Source organism: Hibiscus syriacus, unplaced genomic scaffold, assembly GCF_006381635.1.
Source record: "Hibiscus syriacus cultivar Baekdansim isolate YM2019G1 unplaced genomic scaffold, ASM638163v2 tig00110303_pilon, whole genome shotgun sequence".
Taxonomy (NCBI): domain Eukaryota; kingdom Viridiplantae; phylum Streptophyta; class Magnoliopsida; order Malvales; family Malvaceae; genus Hibiscus; species Hibiscus syriacus.
The window spans coordinates 1,291,564-1,311,962 of NW_024062672.1; the positions used below are offsets into that span (position 1 = coordinate 1,291,564).

The window sequence follows — 20,399 nt, forward strand, 5'->3', positions numbered from 1 at the left end:
TTTGATACAAAGGAATACTTGAAGATAGCTTTGTATACGAAATGTGTGGAAGATGGCTATAAACTAAAAGTTAACAAATCAAGCAAAGATCATTTCGAAACAAGGTGTATGATTGACAAAAACTGTACGTGGCGTATGATTGCAAAGAGGATAAAAGATTGCGAAATGTTTCAAGTTAGGAATTTTATTGATAAACATACATGTTCAAGAACCCAAGTTTTTCCTCACCATAGACAGACAAACAAAAAGGTGTTGGGTGGTTTTCTGGCTGAGTTAATGTTTTTGAATGGCAGGGTATATCAGGGACATGAAATTATGACTGACATGAATGCTCGGTTCAAGATTAGTATATCATATTCTCAAGCTTGGAGAGCCAAATGTTATGCCTTGGAATTGTTGAGGGGGTCGCCAGAAGCATCGTTTGCCCAACTGCCGGCTTATTGTCACAATTTAAAGCTGAAAAATCCTGGGTCGGTAACTCATATCAAAACAGATAGAGATGGACGCTTTGAGTTGCTGTTTATCGCCATTGGTGCTGCGGTTAGTAAATCAATATAATTCTGTTGACTCATTTTTGTTAGTTACATGCATTTCACATTTAAATGATTATATTTCTTGTGTGTATTATTTTGTAGATTCGTTCGTTTATTACTTGCATGCGCCCAGTTATTACAGTTGACGGAGCACATTTGAAAGGTCGATACCTTGGAGTAAACTTATTAGCAGTAGCCATGGATGCTAACAATGGGATATTGCCAATAGCTTACGGGGTTGGCAAATCTGAAACCTCTGATTCATAGACATGGTTTATGGGGCATCTTAGGGATTGCATAGGTCCTATTAGCAATCTGACAATCATATCCGATAGGGCAAACTCAATTGACAACGCTGTTAGAAGGTGTTTCCCAGATGCTTTTTATGGACTTTGTGGTGTTCATTTGTATAGAAATCTAAAATCAAGGTATGCTGGTATAAAAAAGCACAAATGGACATACTGGAAGACTGTAAAAGCTTATCGGGAAGTGGATTTCAATAAGCATATAAACTGTTTAAGACGTGTTTTGCCTCAGTGTTCTCAAACACTAGAAGATGTCGGGTTTGAAAGATGGTCAAGAGTACATCAACTTGGAGCAAGATATGGTTTCATGACGTCTAATAGTGCAGAATCAATCAACGCTCTAAGTCGTCATTCCCGAAAATTACCCATTACTATGTTAATGGAGTTTTTTCGAGCCTCTATTCAACAGTGGTACTACAAGAAAAGAAACCATGCAGGTATTATTTCTTTGAATTCGTAACTTATCATATATTTTACTAAGTATTATTTATTTAAATTTACAGGAACATTGGAACATCGTGTTACACCATGGACTGAAAAAAAGATAACGAAACGTGTTGTGAAGTCAACGTCATGGAGAGTTGAACCATGTTCAAACACTTTGTTTGAAGTACTGGATAATAACTTAAATGGGCTTGTCGATCTAAATGCAAGGACGTGTAGTTGTATGAAATGGCAAACATCTGGTTATCAGTGTGGCCATGTTATAAAAGTTGCTCTTCATCTAAACCAAGATGATTCAAGCACATACGCTATGGATTGCTACACTACAGAAGTATATCGACAGACTTATGCCGAGATTGTCTACCATATTCCACATCCTTCTGAGTGGGACATACCAGATGACTTACAAACAGTTTTGCCACCAGCCATGGACAGAAGGCTACATGGCCGACCAAAAAGTCACGATCGTATACCGTCTAAGGGTGAAGAGAAGAAGAGATCGACATGTAGTCGGTGCAAGGAAAGTGGTCATACAAGGTTGACATGTGGTTCACCAGTGCCATCATAATCATCTTTTCCTCTACCAAAATATGGATCCTCATCAAAATCCAAAGCTCATATGGTGTCAAGCAAAAGGCAATCAAAATCGCAATCATCTTCAAAATCCCAATCACAACCGGTTTCACCTTTTGGGACTGTTAACTTAGGTGATTTTTAAATGCAAACGTTGTATTATGTGTATTTTATGTGTGCACGTTTAACATTTTCAGTTAGGCATGTATTAGTAACTTGAGTTTGAACATTGCTATGATCTGTTCAGTTGTTATCACTTATTAGACATTCATTTGACTATCACAACGGGGAAATCGCAACGCGAAAATGACTATCGCAACGCGAAAATGGCTATCGCAACGCGAAAATGGCTATCGCAACGAGAAAATCGCAATGCGAAATGAAAATCGCATTGCGATTTTCTCGTTGCGATTTTCATTTCGCATTGCGATTCTCTCGTTGCGATAGTCAGTTTCGTGTTGCGATAGTCTGTTTTGCCTTCAACATAATGCAGATTGAAAATCAACAAATCAACTATTACATTTCAATCAATTAAACAAGCACAAATAAGAATTATGTACACATCAATTAAACAAATCAACATTTACAAATTATTTTTTACAAATCAATTAAACAATCTAAAAATAATAATAATTCTTATTTCTTCATCAATTATTGAATCAATGAATCAACTTTCGCACCCGTACATCCATTTCACGCAGCTCACTTAAGGATTAACCTGCAGAAACCAAACATTTGCTCAAACAAGACTTCCTACACATCTAAAACCTACAAATAGCAAATTATTGAATTCTAGGTACTTAACCAAACATTTTCAAACCAAAAAGAGTATATATGTTAACAAAACTTGCATTTGACTTACCAATTAACAATGGATACTTTCATAACGCGGATGCAAGTAGGCAGCGTCTCGAATATATCACTCTAGCCATATAATGCCGAAACCACAAGCCTACTGCAGCTCTATCTCTATCGGTGGGAGGTAGAAACTCTGTGCTTCCCGTTGTCAAACGCGCCAAGCACATGCATACGAGAGGACCACAATCCCCTCTGGCTCCCGGCGATTGTTGTGGCGCGGTCTCGTCTCTGAAAACTGTGACATTGAACTTCTTTGGCTTCTTGTGTCCAGAATGAGTCCAATAATTAATCCCATCCAAGAACTTAGCCAAATGAGAGATCCATCCCTTGATAATATCTCTCAAATCAGACAGTGATATGTAATTTATCATGCTGTCATATACTATTATCTTCAGGGATGGGAGCTGAAGTTGGACGAGAAGCCAATGACGACGTTCCAAAACAGGGATAAACACATACAATCATAAGTAATAATTCATTTATTTGCGCACTTATTTATGAACACCTTTAAAAAATTTAAAAAATAAACACTAACCTTATCGACCTCCTACCATGCAGGATAAAGTTTAGCTTGTCCATTGCCCAACGAAAATGATTCATCTCGTTGATTCTTCAAGTGAACTGCGTGAAAAGCCACCGGCATTATTGTATATCGCGAATTTTTTTTATTTTTCCTAAGCTTCCTTATTATTAGAAGACGTGACACCCACGCATCGATATGTTGTTATACAAAAAAAGACATATATTAGTGAATTACATTAATTTTTAAAAAAATTAATCAAAATCATATATAAGACAAATATAAGACTTACCTCCCCATCGAAATAGCCACTGTCTTCAACCCCTAATAACACACCCCACCAAGACTGATTAAGCAACAAATACATCTCATCGTTAAGTTTGCTTATGTCAGTGTAACACCCTTGGCTCCGCTCATGTAGATAAAAATCAACTGCGGTCTTAGCCCAAAGGGTATTATCCAGAATTGTTTCCGGTAGTTGTCTCCTCTCCACTTCAGATACTGGAAGGGTACTAGCCGGTAACTCATATGAGAGCCAACTCTCATCCATCATGTCCGACAACGGTTGGGGTTTCTCAATAATTCGATATATTACCCCATGTGAATCGGGCTCTGGAATGGTGGGAGGGACCTCTTCAACGATGACAGTAGCCTCTTGAACGGTGGTGGGGGGACTCTTGAGGGATGATAGGGGCCTCTTGAACGATTGGAGGGGATTCTTGAGGGATGACAGGTGAGTCGGGCTTCTTCTTGCGGAGTCTTCGCACCATTGGGGTGAACGGAGATGTAATAGCACGTGCACGCTGTCTGATGCGTGAACTCCGTCGTGCAAGGAAAACCTGACATAAAGCATCCACCTTATCGGGCCGCTAAAAAAAATTAATACATAAATCAGTAAATAAACAGACATGATATTAAACAAAGACAAATATGTTTCAAACTTGAATTGTATTCACCCAAGTCATTATTCTATCATAGTTCACAAAATGCATCATATAACATTCCAGAAGTAAGCACTTATATAAACATTAAAAAGGATAACATATATAAACATTCCAGAAGAAGAATAGTTTACTTTCGCAACACGAAACTTACTTTCGCAACACGAAAATGACTATCGCAACGCGGAAATGGCTATCGCAACGCGAAATGAAAATCGCAACGACAAAATCGCAATGCGAAATGAAAATCGCAACGCGAAACACAAATCGCATTGCGATTTTCATTTCGCGTTGCGATTTTCATTTCGCATTGCGATTTTGTCGTTGCGATTTTCATTTCGCACTACGATAGCCATTTCCGCGTTGCGATAGTCATTTTTGTGTTGCGAAAGTAAACTATTCTTCTTCTGCAAATTGAAACTTGAATGGATTGCATTACTTCAACCAAAAGACAAAAAAAAACCAAAAACAAATACTAACAAAAATAGTTTAGCAGTATTGGCAGCAACCGAATGAATTTATTAAGCAATCTAAGTGAAATGGTTAATCTAAGTGAAATTACGAGTAAATTTATCATCAAGTTAAATATGAAAAATCTTAAACTTACCTCGTTGCGTAGAGTATGAACCTCATTCTACAATGATGCTACCATCTCACGTAGAGCGGCTACCTCACTGCGTAAAGTAGACACATCAACACGCCATGCACCATCGTCTTTGCGTAAAGTACCGACCTCCTCACGCAAGACATTGACCTCATCACGTAACTCCCCTAACTCATCCCTTGGAGGTGGAGAACAGGGAGATAAACGTCGTGGCATCTTTGACGGTCGCCTATCTTGCGGTGATGGTGGAGAAGAGGCTCGATGATGTGACAGAATAGGTGATGACTGTCGTTGTGGAGGTGTATAGTCGGGTCGATCAGGTGATGGCTCTGGGTGAGGTGATAGCTCTGGGTGAGGTGATGGCTCCCGAAGTGGAGGCTGCTCATCATCCGTGCCATCAAAAAAACGCTTACTAGCTTGCCACCAATCAGTGGCAAGCTCAGCTTCCGTGGGTGTCAGCCTCTGTAATGGAGTGTTGGCCTCCTAACAATATAAAAGCTCAAACAAAGTTAAACGTGTACTAGTAATAACTTGTTTATAAACATATGGTAGTATTTATGTTAACTTACATTATTTATTGTCGTATACCGTAGTAAATCTTCCCATTGCAAGGTTCGTTTCCTCTTTCAGGAAATAGCCCTAGGAATATCATTTGAAGTTTTTATTGCATATGTCTTCATGGCGGGAAAGGCCTCAAATATCCAAATCTACAAACAATATAATAACAAACATTAGTAATTGTTAATAATTACTTATAATTTTGGAAACATTATATAAAAATTCTTACCTTAAAGGCCCAAATAAAGCCTGTCAAAGTGTATTTGGAACCATCGCCATGCAAACTTTTTTGATCATCCAAGGCAGACGATAACTTATTCCATGTAGCTTTCCATAAATACGAGCCCCACGGAAACAGGTTCCACGCATTTAGGTCTTCTACCAATTTGATTAGATCATTCGGAATAGGTTGTCTGGCCTCTCTGCCTAAAAAGCCGGCATGCAAAAGTATTAGAAGGCATACTCGGACAACATCGACGTCATCCATCCGAGTAAAACCATCTTTCTTATTCAATAATCTTATCAGGTCTTCCACATGTAGATTCGGCCTCTCCAGCTCAGGAAAAACCCGGGATAACCATGATGGGCGGGTAATGTGTCTAGTGTACCGACCTACATCATCGTGTCCGAAGCGTAGACCGGTGATTAAGCAAAACTCCTCCCGCCCAAAACAAATATACGCCGGTGGAAAATCAAACCATATCTCTTCATCACAACGTTGTATAGTATCTGGTAGATCGCTAGTCATGGTTTGAAGAAACAGGTGTGTCAACATCGCATCTCCACCGGGATGTTGTACTTTCAGCCATGGCCCGAAGCAAGTATCCTCAAACATTTTTCTTTGTGCAGGTGAAAGCTTCGACGCAATTGTTTTGGCAAGGCTGACTTTATTTCTTAAGGTCAATTGAGCCGAATAAAAGTTCTACAAAAACAATAAACATACTAAGTTAGATATACCAAAAACAATAATAAACATAAAGAGTAGTAGTTTATTCTTCAAACTTAAATTTGCAACACTGTGAATTTCGTATTTGTCTTTATTTTTTTGGTTGAAGTAATGCAATTCATTCAAGTTTCAATTTGCAGAAGAAGAATAGTTTCTGAAAATGAAAATCGCAACACGAAAATGACTATCGCAACGAGAGAATCGCAACGCGAAACTAAAATCGCGTTGCGATTTTGTCGTTGCGATTTTCATTTCGTGTTGCGATTCTCGGTTGATTTAATAAGCAATCTAAGTGAAATGGTTAATCTATTATTGAAATTACCAGTAAACTTATCATCAATTTCAATATGAAAAACCTAATAATAATGCAAAAAATTTCAAAAAGAAAATAATTAAAAAAACTAACCATCGGTGGTTGATTTGGTTGATTTTCCATTTCTGATTGTGAGGGTGGCTCTGAGAGATGGAGATAGACGGATTTCGCCGGAGATGGGGACGGATTTCGTCGGAGATGGGTGAGAGAGTGAGAGATGGAGATGGGACTGAGTTGTGATTTTAGGTTTTAGGTTATGAGTTACGATTACGGGATATACTGTGGACGGTTCAGTGTTCTAATATATTAATATTCGTGTTTGAAATTTGAAAATAAAATACGCGTTGCGATACTAATGGCGCTTTGAAAATCGCATTGCGATTATGTATTATCTCGTTGCGAAAGTCAGTATCGCGTTGCGAAAGTAAGTATCGCGTTGCGAAAGTCAGTATCGCGTTGCGATTTTGTATTATCGCGTTGCGATAGTCAGTATCGCATTGCGATTTTCCCAATTCGCGTTGCGATTTACTTATTCGCATTGCGAATTGGGAAAATCGCAACGCGAAATTGGAAAATCACATTGCGATAGTCATAATCGCGTTGCGAATCTTGAAACTGATTTGCGATAATGGAGATCGCGTTGCGAATTAGCGATCGCATTGCGATTTTGTTGGTCATTTTGGCAAATCCGGAAAAAGTTGGTTAAAAATCGTATATTATATGTGATTTTTGGTCACTAAAGGAAAAGAATAACCAGGTAAACGAGCTTGTTCATGAATATAAGTAAATGAGTTGATGAACAAGCTCATAAATGAGTTTATTCGTGAACATAAACGAACCGAATGCACCTTTGTTCGTGTTCGTTCGTTTATTAAATGAACATAATTTTTTTTGTTCATACTCGTTTATTTAGCTTCACAAATGAACGTTATAAGGATAGTACACCAGTGGCGGATCCAGAAATTTATAAATGGGGGTCCAAAATTTTAATTTTCTTTACTTAAAAATAATGGGGGTGCAAATTTTTTTTATGTTTTCCATTTTTCTTTAACATATTATACTAAATTTTATTTTCCCCCCTAAATAATGGGGATGCACTTGACCCCTATGGGGCTTTGTGCATCCGCCCCTGTAGTACACGAACAATATATCGAACACTCTATTCATTTACATACCTAAAAAAAAACTTACATAAGAAAAATATTATTCTAACTGAATTTGCTTTCTTAATCAACATAAAAGCGAAAGAAGAATCAAATTATGAAACAAATTATACTGCTCTGTACCACCATAGCTTCATGACATGATTCAAGAAGAAATTAAGTCACAACTCTAACGATGAGAAGTAGAGAATATTAGAAAATATAAATTTTGATTTGAATATACATTTAATTCTTTGTAAAAAAATATACATTTAATTCAATTTACACCGTTAATAAATTAAATATCCATAATAAATACATAAATAAAAAAAACGCTAGTGATCACGTGATGAAACGTATACGTTTTTGTATGTTAGCAGAAGATCACTTATAAACCTTTACTTCACTTATAAACCTTTACTTGGAGCAACACCGTCATCTTCCCTCCATTCTGTAATTATCAGCAACGCCGTTCCAAAACATTTCCACTGAAATCTCCACAAAATGCAGGGAAAGAAGGCGGAGGAGGGAACCAAAAATGCAAAGAAGGTCAATCTTTTCGATCACAATTCCCTCAAACACATGCTCGACGAATCGGTCTCGGAGGTAAAAAAAGAAAAAGAAAAGAAAAATCGATCAAAATAACACTTTGATCCATTAATTTTCACAATTTACTGCTCGATTTTGAATATTTAGTCCTGTTTTTATTTTGGAATCTGAATAGATTGTTACGAGCCGTGGATATGTGGAAGATGCGAGGATGAGCAATGTCAGATTATTCATTGGAACGGTTATAATTGTAATCGCTCTATTTGCTGAATTTTACAAAAAGAAGTTTCCTGGAAACCGTGATTTCCTCATCGGTTGCATTGTATTATATCCTTTTTCTTGTCACTGATTTATGATTGATTTTTATTCTAAAACTTGTTATTTTCTTTTATTTTAATGGCAACAAAGAGTATTTTTTAAGAATATTTAGGATAAATTTGAATTTAATTTATTGGAATAATTTTTAATTGAAGATTTGTGATGATAAAGGAGATATAATCTAATTTAGGTTGTGTTTGGTAGTTAATGTTGTTATTTAATAGAAGCAGATAGTAACACAGAAATTTACTTACTGAAATGAGTAAACGTAATGCATATCTATCCATATTTGATCCGTATGAAAGTGAAACTAGAAATATTGTTGTTAAAAAATAAATTTTAATTTAGTTATGTGAAACTAGATTAGCTTTTCTAACCAAATGAACTTTTTATTTCATGTTTCCAGGTGTAAAGCAACAACTAGACGTAGTCTTAGTTCGCCAAATATATTCTTTTGGTTTCTTAGATTTCATCTTGCTTTTCTTGGCAACCTGATAGTGTGTAATCTTTTACGTTACTTTCATGTTTGTTTGATCCTTGACACTGGCAAGTATATAGTTTTCAATGTAATACTTCAGCTGATCAGCTACACAAACGAAAAAAATGCAATTATATCGACTTATCCTCCCGCTGTAAGTTCCTTTGCTTTCTAATTGAACATTTTCTTATATCTTACTGGCATGATGGTGTATTCTTGGGTTTACAACTTGATGAGAAACATTGTCATCTACTATGGGTCCAAGATTATAATGGGAAGTTGTAAAGTATTCGCTACATAAATGAAATTAAAGGATTGCGTTGCGTCTATGATGAGCTCAGATCTGATGCTTTTATACCTCATCTTTATATTTGCACAATGTTACCAATTTTTGGTGTACTGCCAATGCTTTATAAGAAAATGTAATAATAACTAGCATCCAATAGATACATGGATTCTTAGCGTTGCTCAAGGTAGTTATAACTTGTATTTCTTGTACAAACTAAACATAAACAAACACCCATCATTGCCCTTTGAGTGTGCTGGTGTAAAAGCCTCGCATGTGTTATTTTCTACATCTAAGCTCTGATTTCATGTTTGCAGGGATCTGTCACCAGCACCGGATTGGTGGTCTCTTCGAAGTTACCGAGATTCTCTGATCTTTATACGCTTAATATAAAGAGTGGAGATCCCAGGTCAATATCTGCAGGCAAACCAGTAGAGTTTTCTAAAAGTGTTACCCAGTGGTATCTCTCCCTTCTCCTTTACATTGCTCTTTACCATCTGGGTTTTTTAGCCATGTTACTCGGACTTTTCATATTTTTCAAGTATCAATGTCGGACCCATATATGCAAAAACTCTGCCAGTTTCTGGCGCACTCAAGACAAGTAAAATATGCAATCCTTTTTGACATTTATAACCTGTTGAGATATTGCAGGTTCACCAAGGATGGAGTACTGGTGGAGGGCCTATTCTGGAAAGATGTTGAAGCACTAATTGATGATTATCTAGGAGAACCGAAGAAAAAGAAGTGATCGAAGCAGAATGGTTTACGTTGCTAGGCCACTTCGTTAAAACTGTGAATTCTGGCACTGTTGTGGGTTTGATATAGATTTTCATTATAATTATTGTTCTTTTCAATATTTTGGTAACTTTGCCTGAAAGATTAGGCCCGCGATTTACATGCTTAGTCCTTAAAGGAGAAAAGGTGTTCGCTTGGAATTAATTCAACCACTACACTACGAGTTATGTTGACGGCCTATTAAAACTTCACATTGATAGATAAAAATCTAGAATGGTCCCTTCCTTATAAGTCACCCCTATAATGTCAAATCTCTAGAATTCTTTGAGTATTCGAAATTTTACAATCTTTTAAAATTTTATATCCTTAAGTTAATTACCCTACTTAATATAACCGTTGACAGGTCTATGTGTTCTATCAATTAAGTCTACTTCAAGCCAAATCTATTTACTCTATCAACTTATAAATAATCATCACCACTTTAGATATGACACTGACACTAAAGATAAGTTTATAAATCACTCTGTAAAGTTAGGGAAAATGAGCTCTTGGACTCTCTCCTATCGTCTTCTACAACTCATTTCTTCTTTATTAACCGTGATTTACAATTCTTTATTTGAATTAAAAGAGATAAATCATAAAAAAGCCATTATAATCCTTTCTCCCATCAACAAACTTTGTAATTAAATTTTAAATTGTTTTCTTCTATATAAACACATTCCTCAGTCTCAAATCCAAAATTTGACCATCAATTTTATTAACGCTATGCAAGTGAGCATTTGCATACTTTTGGAAAATGACTTTTAAAAATGTGATAGAAAAGAACTTTTAAAAGTGTTGTTTAGGAGTGTAGTTTAAAATTTAACTGTTTGGGATTATAGTTAAAAAATGAGTTTAAAAGATAAAATGTCCATTATAGACATCACGTTGTAAAATAAAAATATATAATTTAAATTATATTTTACTCTTATTAATAATATGATATATAAAATATATCACTTAGACTATAATAAAAATATAAAAAATGTTTTAAGATATCTTATTAATAATATTTTTATAAATAGAATATTTTATTAAAAAAATATATTATCAATATTTTTTAACATGTGGATATAAAATATTTTATTAATATTTTGATATATAAACCATGAATTTTATTTACTTTTAAATAATTAAAATAAATTATTAAGTAATAAATTATTTTTTAAGGATGTTAATATTAAAGTATTAAAATAAAATATAAATACATAATTGAGCGGAACACATGCATTAATAAGGGTAAAATTATAATTTGCACCCAAACACAAAGTTGAAAATGAAAAAGTTACAAATTCAAGTTTTTGCGGTTGGTTTGTGTTGAGATTTATGATGCTCTATCGATCAACCGAATTGCCAAGAGGGGGTGAATTAACCATTTTAATTTTTTAGGAATAAAGGAGAAAGGATAGGCAAATTGGCTTAATGATTTATAGTTGTTCAACTTCCTCAATAAAGTCTACATCCAGTACCTTAGCTCATCGCTAAGGATTTCTAACAAATTCACTAATGTATTCTATCTTTTTTTAGGCTCAATAGTAACTTTTACAAATTCCCTATCTTTTAAAATGGCTAAGATAGAACCAAAATCCATTTTTACCAATGATAAAAGATTGTAAACAAGAAAAATTCTTAAATGAAGGTGTTTACACAATTTAGCTCACTAAAGTACTCTATGTACAAGAGAAAAGGAAAAATAAGATTGAAAGAGTTTTTTTCTTGGTATGGATTGCTTGGATAGGTGTTGTAAACTTCTTCAAGCATTCTCAACTTGTTTTTATATGATGGAATGTGTTTGTAGTCGTTGGGGATGTTTTAGAGCCGTTGAGAACTTAATTGCTGCAAAATAAAACTGTCCAAACCAAAGAGTATTGGTACTCAGGCTTGGAGTATCGACACTACACTAATAAAAACTAGTCATTTTTCGACCGTTGGGATGGGAGTATCGTTACTGAGATCACAATATCGATACTACTATACAAAATAGTATCGATACTCCTTTGGGTATTGATACCAAAAATGTCTACTAGAATCTGAACACATTTAAAACAAATAGGAAATATCGATACTGTTATGAGAGTATCAATACTTCCCTTACCTTGGTTATCAGTACTACAAGAACATTATTGATATTGTTCATGTGGTACAATATTGATATTTCTTTTCCAGAAAATCATTTTTGTGTTCAAATTCAAATTTTATGAGCTTTGAATTATTTTTGAAAACTTTGAATAAATTCAATTTAGTCCAAAACATTTTCGCCCTCAAAATTGTTATATCAAAATAGGTTCAATAATCTCCCCTTTTTATATAACAAAACATTTGGAAAAAATGGTTTTGGCAAAACTCCACCTTAATAAAACATTTAATGAAAAAGAGTAATATGTTGGAAAGATATTAAAGCTCCCTATTTTCATTCTTGAAATTGATTTTTTCAAACATATACTTCTCCCCCTTTTTATTATATAAAAAATAATTCAAACATTTAAGTTCAAAAACAATAATAGAGAGTAAGTAAAAATTTTAACATAAAGATCATTAAGTAAACATTTGAAACTTTTTGGGTTAATTTCAAATTTTTGGGAAGTTCAAGGACCTAACCTTGAATTATCCCATTTTTTTAGATGGGTGGTTGAGGAGTGTTGAACCCTGACCCCAGGAATGGACGGTCATGCCCCTACTAACCTGGCTAGGAAACTATTTTTTATAATAAATAATAAATTTTTAATTTATAATATATGTATTAGGTGTTAACCCATTTTGTTAAAAAAAGCCCCGGTTTGTGAACCAAGTGCCCAAAACCCCCCACCGTGCATCACCTTTCCTATGTCGATACACCCTCCTCTGGTCGGCGGTACATGTCAGCGCTCATTACAGTGAAGATGTCGTCGCATGTCGAGCAAAAACATCTCTGTCTATTCGTCATCGTTAGCCGTAGAGAACCGTTCGAAGATCGTCGAAGAAACCTAGGTCACAAGTCGATTTTGCTTCGAATCTAGTTGTCTCGCTCATCGGCTTGCTTCACCGCCTCCACTGCTGAACTCCCCATTCTCGTCAGCTCAAAACCCAACCATTGGGTCACTCTGTCGCCGTCGTTTTCCCTATCGTCTACGTGGGTAAGCGTTTTAACCTTACTCATTTTTTTTCGATTGATTTAGTTGGTTTTGAGCATTGATGTTGCTTGGATTTGATGTTTGGTTTATCGTGGAGCTATCATCACCCCGACCCCGTCGCTGCCGTCACGTACCGCCGCGTGCGCGTGAGGCTCGTCCTCCACAACCATGACCCTTCTAGAAACGATCCAAGTGGACCGAACCGACCTGACCCGAACTGGTTTGAACCGGTCTGATCCACTGACTTTGACCCAACCGTTGACTTTTATCTGACCGTTGACTTTCCCGTTGATTGTTGATTGTTGACTTTGACCAAAAAGTCAGATTTTCTAAAAAGTCATATTTTATGTTTTTCGACGTCCTAACTTAGAATCCGAAGTCCGTTTTGCCAAATTCGAACATGAAAGACTCTAAATTAGTCGTTAAACCCAAGCATGCATATGTAATTTAAGTATTTATTTCAGTGCATCAAATATAACTGAGTTGTCGTATATTTAAGGTACTCGTGGATCTCCTAACCATTCGTCTGCTCGTCCCTATTCCTCCCGATCTTTCCGTTAGCGCGAGCCCGTGATTACCTGTATAGTTCTGTAACCTTGTTAAATATTCAGTTTAGATTATTCCTCCGATTATAACCCTGTTCTGATATGACTTAGGTTCTCGTACAGTCGAAGAACGTAGTGAAGTTGGTGCTCGATAGATATTTCAGACTATTTCTTTTTGTGATGTGTGTTCCTTGTGTGCTATATAACTGTTTTAAATATCTTTTTGAAATACCATGTGCACATGCTTATTTTCTTTGATTTGAAATGAATTGTATGCTCTGATTTGACTACCGTATAACTTATCTGATTTAAGTATGATTCCTGATTTACTATATTTTAAATCATGCTTGCTTAACGTATGTTCTCTAGTTACTATTTTTACCCACTGGTTACTGTCTGAAAAATGTTTTTCTTCGGGGTACTCTGGGATCTGGTATGAGGTCTCTACAAGTTCAATTCTGATCAAGCTAGTAATTTCTTATATAGGTTCAGCTCCGATTAGCTGGTAATTCCTTATGGACCTAAGATGACCCTTAGGTGGGCTCTTGGGCCCAATGGGCCTAGTGGTAAGACCTTATAGACCCTAAGTTACTCCCTTAGAGTGACACCTCTGCTATGTGCATTGGGTAAGTCCTTGTGAGCCTGAGGGCACACCCCTCAGGTGGGCACCTACGCTTTGGCTAGGGTAAGACCTTATGGACCCAAGGTGCTCCCTTAGGTTGGCACTTATGCCCTTTGGGCCTAGGGTAAGTCCTTAAGGTTGCCTTAAGGCAAGTGGACCGAACCGATCTAAACTAGTTTGAACCGATCCCAGTCAACCCAAATTGACCCAAGTCAACCTGAACTGGTCCGACCCATTGACCTTGACCCCCAACCGTTGACTTTGACTTACCTGTTGACCGTTGACCAAAAAGTCAAATTTTCTAAAAAGTTATATTTTATATTTTTCAACGTCCTAAGTTCGAATCCGAAGTATATTTTACCAAATTCGAACCTGAAAGCCTCTGAATTGGCCGTTAAACCCGAACACATATATGTAATTTAAGTATTTATTTCAGCGTATCAAATTTAACTGAGTTGTCCTATATTTAAGGTACTCATGGATCTCTTGATCATTCGTTTGCTCGTCCCGATTTCTCCCGATCTGTTCGTTAGCGCGAGCTCGTGATTACCTATATAGTTTTGTAACCTTGTTAAATATTCAGTTTAGATTATTCCTCCGATTATAACCCTGTTCTGATATGCCTTAAGTTCTCGTATAGTCGAAGAACGTAGTGAAATGGGTGCTCGGTAGATATTTCAGACTGTTTCTTTTTTCGATGTGTGTTCCTTGTGTGCCATATAACTATTTTAAATATCTGTTTAAAATACCACGTGCACATGATTATTTTCTTTGATTTAAAATGAATTGTTTGCTCTGATTTGACTATCGTATGACTTATCTGATTTAAGTATGATTTTGGATTTACTGTATTTTAAATCATGCTTGTTTAACACATGTTCTCTGGTTACTGTTTTTACTAATAAATAAGTATGTATGAACTCTGATTTCCTGTTACCACTGGTTATTGTCTGGAAAATGTTTTTCTTCGGGGTACTCTAGACTCTTGGGTGGGATTTTGGGCCTAATGGGCCTAGTGGTAAGACCTTATGGACCCTAAGTTACTTCCTTGGGGTGACACCTCTACTATGAGCATTGGGTAAGTCCTTATGGGCCTGAGGGCACACTCTTCAGGTGGGCACCTACGCTTCAGCTAGGGTAAGATCTTATGGACCCAAGGTACTCCCTTAGGTTGGCACTTATGCCTTATTTGTTTAATCTAATTTAACTTACAATAATCTAAATTGTTATTAGGAAAAAAAATTGAGAACATCAGATTATCATTCTTTAGTTTGACATCTACATGATTAAATATTTAATATATTTTTATATTTTTTAAATTAAATTACTTATTTTTATATGAATCAAAATATTATTATTCAAAATTAATCCTTATTAGGCCAACGCAGTCTCTTCAACCAAATTTTGATCATGATGCTTTAGGTCCGCCTTATTATAAGGCCTTTAGAACCTAATTCTTTGGATTATGTCATTAAGTCTTTCTTATTAAAAAAATCAAGTTAATTGCATCCCATGTCCTCAAAGTATAACTCTTATTTTAAATTAATCTCTAAACTTTTAAATGTTCCCTAAACTATGACTATTATTCTAAATTAATCCTCAAACCTTTGAACATTTCAATTCCATCCCGAAACTATGACTTGCATTCTCAATTGGTCTCCAAGCTTTTTGAACATTCTAATTTCATCCAAAACTATAAGTATGTACTAAGCATATCCGTTGTTAATAAATTGTTAGACCAAGTTATACTATTACATGTTTCAAAAAACGGAAATTAGGTTAAGCTATGATTGAAACTAATTATATATTTGGATGAGTTTGGGGATGAATTTAGAATATTTAAAAGTTTGAGGACCAATTTAGAAAAAAGATTATAATTTAAGGATGAAATTAAAATATTAAAAAGTTTAAGGATTAATTTAAAATAAGAATGATGAAATTGGAATATTCAAAAATCTAAAGATAAATTTGAAATGAGGGTTATAATTTGAGGACATATAATACGATTAACTTAAATAGTTCATGTTACCATGTTTTTTATTAAGTAGAGAGGTATTTACATATTAAGGAAAAAATCAAAATTAGAATTCACATTGAATAAGACGATATGAGCATCACTGACCAATTAATGTATCTCATATTATCATATTTTTAATTTAAAATCAATGATTAAAGCATAAATAATTAAAAAATTTAATGATAAAATGAAAAATATTTAAGCTGAATAACTGAACTAGGAAAATGATAAACGTTTAGTGATGAGAAGCCTAATATACTCAATAGCAAAAGCCGCCATCGCATTAGTTGAAACCAAAAAAAATTAACTGATCATATTCTCATATGTAATGTGGTAAGAGAGAAGTAGGATAGTAGGCTGCCCCAACACTAAATTGAAAATAACTTTCGTGAGAGACCTCCGACAGTCAAAATTATAAATTATCCACCATTAGACTCAAATCCCACGATCACAAAATTAAAAAAACTTACGTTTTACCAATTAAGTTGGATGGACAATTCCATTAATTAAACAAAAGGCACATAATAAAGGCAGCCCTTTTTTCCGATGAAAAGTAAGATTTTATTAACGAAGGCATATTTAACACGTGTCGTATTAAAAAAAACTTAAAAAGATCACAAGTAGTAAAATAAAACTAAAGCAACAAGCCAACCCTTTTTTTTTGAGCGAGAACAAATATTTTTTCCTCCTTTCTTTAAAAATTATATCCAAATATTTTTTAGTATTTCTGCTGCAGCAATCAATTATTATCTTCATCCACTACCACAGCATCTGCTCGCGGCAAAAAGTACTCGATTCCACCTCCTCTGTATTGGGTTAAAGTTGTTATTACCTATTGTTTGATCATTCTGTATTGTCTTTTTTTGTTATATGTTCTTCAGATTAGATCAGCTAACTGAGTTTTGCATGTGATTTTTTTTTTGTTCATGATTCGTCCTGAAGTCTCAGATTCAGGGGTTTTGCTTAATGCTTATGTTGGTTTTATGGTTAATTAAATGTTCAATTTTTCTCATAGTTTAGCTAGCCAATAGTTGTTCAGTTGATTGGATTTATGTTTTCCATAGACCGCCATTAATGATGAATATAAACTGTTTCAAATCCCCAAAATTTTAGAGCTGTTCGTTGAATCTGGAATGATTTTATTAGAAATTGTGTTTTTTGGTCATTTGTTTTAACATCTTTGAGCAGTTAATATTAGAAAATCTAAGTGAGGAAATTGAATTCGAGCTCAGCCCTAGAATTAGATAAAGAAGATTAGTGTATCAAAGTTCCAAAATGTCAGAGCTAATTTCATTGAATTTGATTCTGAATTGTGCGTTTTAGTTGTTTGGATCATGTTTGAGCGATTAACATTGGCAAATGAAATTTGGGGATTCCATCTTGAATATGGATGCTGCTAAACACTTGGCAATAAAAAATTCTCCTTTCTTTGCTGTCCAAATGATAGTTTTTAGTTTTTACCCATTTTTAGCACTTGAGAAATTGTTTACTATTTGCGAGGTTGCCGAGTTCTTATTAGAGTTGAAGGCATATACTTTTTATCTGGTAAACTTGATAGGTTGATTTGTAAGATACATGGTAATGGATTATTCGAGGCATATATATGGGTTTCGTGTTTGTATTTTAAGCTGATACATCCATAACTTTTGTTCTTACTAATTTTTTCAAGGAACTGATTGAAAATCGGGGGTTACCAACCAAGGAATCGGCTTGGATTAACTTGTACTTGCACCGGTTGCTGGCATGGAATCTCAGTTAGTCATGCACAGTGGTGGTTGCCACTGCAGGAAAGTAAGGTGGCATGTCCGAGCACCGACTAGCGTTGTTGCTTGGAAATGCAATTGTTCTGATTGCTCCATGAGGGGAAATATTCACTTCGTTGTCCCAGGCGAAAGGTTCGAGCTTTTGGGAGATTCCAAGGAGTTCCTTACTACGTATACTTTCGGAACTCACATGGCGAAACATACGTTTTGTCAGGTATGTGGAATAACATCATTCTATACCCCGCGATCAAACCCGGATGGCATTGCCGTGACCCTCAGATGTTTGGACCCCGGAACGCTTTCGCACGTCGAGATTCGACATGCTGATGGGAAGAATTGGGAGAAATTCTTCCAAGAGAGTGGCATTGCTTCAGAATCCAAAATTCGTTCCACCTAGGTAATTAATTTAGTTCACTTTGTGATGGACTCCATGGGTAGCATATTAGTATGGTTTCTTGAATACTCTATTTTAGAAGTTAGGAGAAACATTTTTACATCAAAATTCCCCTTATTTATAGCTTTGGAACTAAGAGTGTAGATGATCGTTGACTGAGATTGTGGTTTAATGCTTTGCTTGTGCTGTTTGTCTGCATCTCCACAGTCCTATTGATTGATTCAGTTTTGGTTGCCTTAAATTTAAGAGTCAGTCTAAAAAGTTAATAAAAAATGCTTTTCCCATAGGTGCCTAAACTTTCTTTTGAATCATCCCGGTGTCTAGTGTTACAAACGTTACTACTTTAGGTGACCAAGTCGTAAATGCCGTTAAAATTCTTGTTGTTAAAGGATATGTGTCATGTTCTAGTAATTTTCAAAATTTTATATAAAATTAAAAAAATTAAATTTTTATTTAAAAAACACAAAAAATTCGAAATAGCCTCAAAACTTTAAAAATCCTTATTTCAAACCCTAAACCCACATCATTAATGCCATTTACCGTCGACGAAGCTCTACTCGACCTCACTTCCCCTTAATAATCAATAACCTTATGAAATCGAGACCAATCGACATTTATACCCTACTCATTCTAAGGTGAAAATTTCGATCCCATGTGATCCTAACGATTAATCGACGACAATTATGACGACGTATGACTACGAAGATGGTAGAGACTACGCTGGCAGTAGTGGTCGTGACTGGCAAGGGTTATGTTGGTGGGTTAGGGTTAGAGATCTATGCTTTTTAGGGATTGAATTTTTTTATAATTTAAGAGAAATTATGGTTTTTTATAAATGTAATAATACTTTGAATTTTTAAAAATAAATTCAAAATTACCAGAGCATGAGAAATGTCACTTGATGAAGAAAATTAACGATAATTATGACCTGTGCACCTAAAATGATAAAGTTTGTAATATTAGCCACTTGAATGTTTCAAAAAATGTTTGGGCACCTATTTGAGAAAAGTGTTATAGTTTGGGCACTTATTTTATAATTAAGCCAAAAAAAGTTAAACTGCATATTTAATCACCTAACTATTTCCACAATTCTGTTTTGATTATCATTTTTTAAAAAACATATTGATTACATTTTGATCGTCCATCGTTGTGTGACTAAAACAAAATGATGGGAATCGTTGAGTAACTAAATACATTATTTAGCATGCTTTTAATATTTTAATTTTAAACTCATCCTATGACTTCAGTGGTAAAAGAGAATGTTATTCTCTCTATATGTCCTGAATTCGAGCAGTTGTGTCTACATGGTGTGTTTGCATTGTCGATATGTTAAGATGGTTATGAACATATACTACTTTATAATTAACTTAGACTATTGAAAAAATAAGCAAATTTAGTGCCTAAACTATTATTAAAATGAAACTTAAATTAAACATTAGTATAAATTAAAAAAAATGAAATTTATGTACTAAAATGAAAAATAATAATAATTTAGGTACTCTTCTTTATATCATTTCTAAATAAAATTGGAAATTTATTTTTTTGTAAATTAAAGAAAATTGGTAAAATATATTTATAATAAAAATAGCGAATTAATTTTCTCATTCACTTAAATAACATAGTAATAGGTGTTGAAGTAAATAATAATAATAAATTTTACAAAATCAAATATATATCATCGAGGATAAACGAACAATAAGCGATTTATATTGAATAAAAAGGGAACAATCATAAATTACAAGAAATATTTTTAAGGGTGGACACACACATATTAACTATTGAAATTTTTAGTATTGGGTTGGCACA

At 34.8% G+C, this 20,399-nt stretch overlaps 2 protein-coding genes across 3 annotated transcripts; both read left to right on the top strand.

Annotated features, from left to right (window-relative positions):
- The first annotated feature begins 8,182 nt into the window (after positions 1-8,182).
- Positions 8,183-10,247, top strand: LOC120116818 (probable signal peptidase complex subunit 2). Of its 2 annotated transcripts, XM_039137234.1 has the most exons (5): positions 8,183-8,343; positions 8,462-8,613; positions 9,155-9,236; positions 9,686-9,828; positions 10,020-10,247. In XM_039137234.1, exons 1-5 carry the CDS (start codon positions 8,242-8,244, stop codon positions 10,114-10,116), a joined length of 576 nt encoding a protein of 191 aa, XP_038993165.1. In that variant the 5' UTR covers positions 8,183-8,241; the 3' UTR covers positions 10,117-10,247. The 2 variants fall into 2 exon arrangements, with proteins under 2 accessions (XP_038993165.1, XP_038993166.1); XM_039137235.1 differs by lacking the exon at positions 9,155-9,236 and having other exon boundaries at positions 8,462-8,608.
- A 6,848-nt stretch (positions 10,248-17,095) lies between these two features.
- LOC120116819 (centromere protein V-like) lies at positions 17,096-18,734 on the top strand. Its single transcript, XM_039137236.1, has 2 exons — positions 17,096-17,223; positions 18,106-18,734. The coding sequence occupies exon 2, from the start codon at positions 18,180-18,182 to the stop codon at positions 18,594-18,596; it is 417 nt and encodes a 138-aa protein (XP_038993167.1). The 5' UTR covers positions 17,096-17,223; positions 18,106-18,179; the 3' UTR covers positions 18,597-18,734.
- Positions 18,735-20,399: the final 1,665 nt, after the last annotated feature.

Coding starts and splice junctions, on each gene's coding strand:
- LOC120116818 (XM_039137234.1), top strand. CDS start 8,242: ATGCAGGGAAAGAAGGCGGAGGAGGGAACCAAAAATGCAAAGAAGGTC. Junction 8,614..9,154: donor CTCATCGGTTGCATTGTATT/ATATCCTTTTTC, acceptor TGACACTGGCAA/GTATATAGTTTTCAATGTAA. Junction 9,829..10,019: donor TCTAAAAGTGTTACCCAGTG/GTATCTCTCCCT, acceptor GAGATATTGCAG/GTTCACCAAGGATGGAGTAC.
- LOC120116819 (XM_039137236.1), top strand. CDS start 18,180: ATGGAATCTCAGTTAGTCATGCACAGTGGTGGTTGCCACTGCAGGAAA.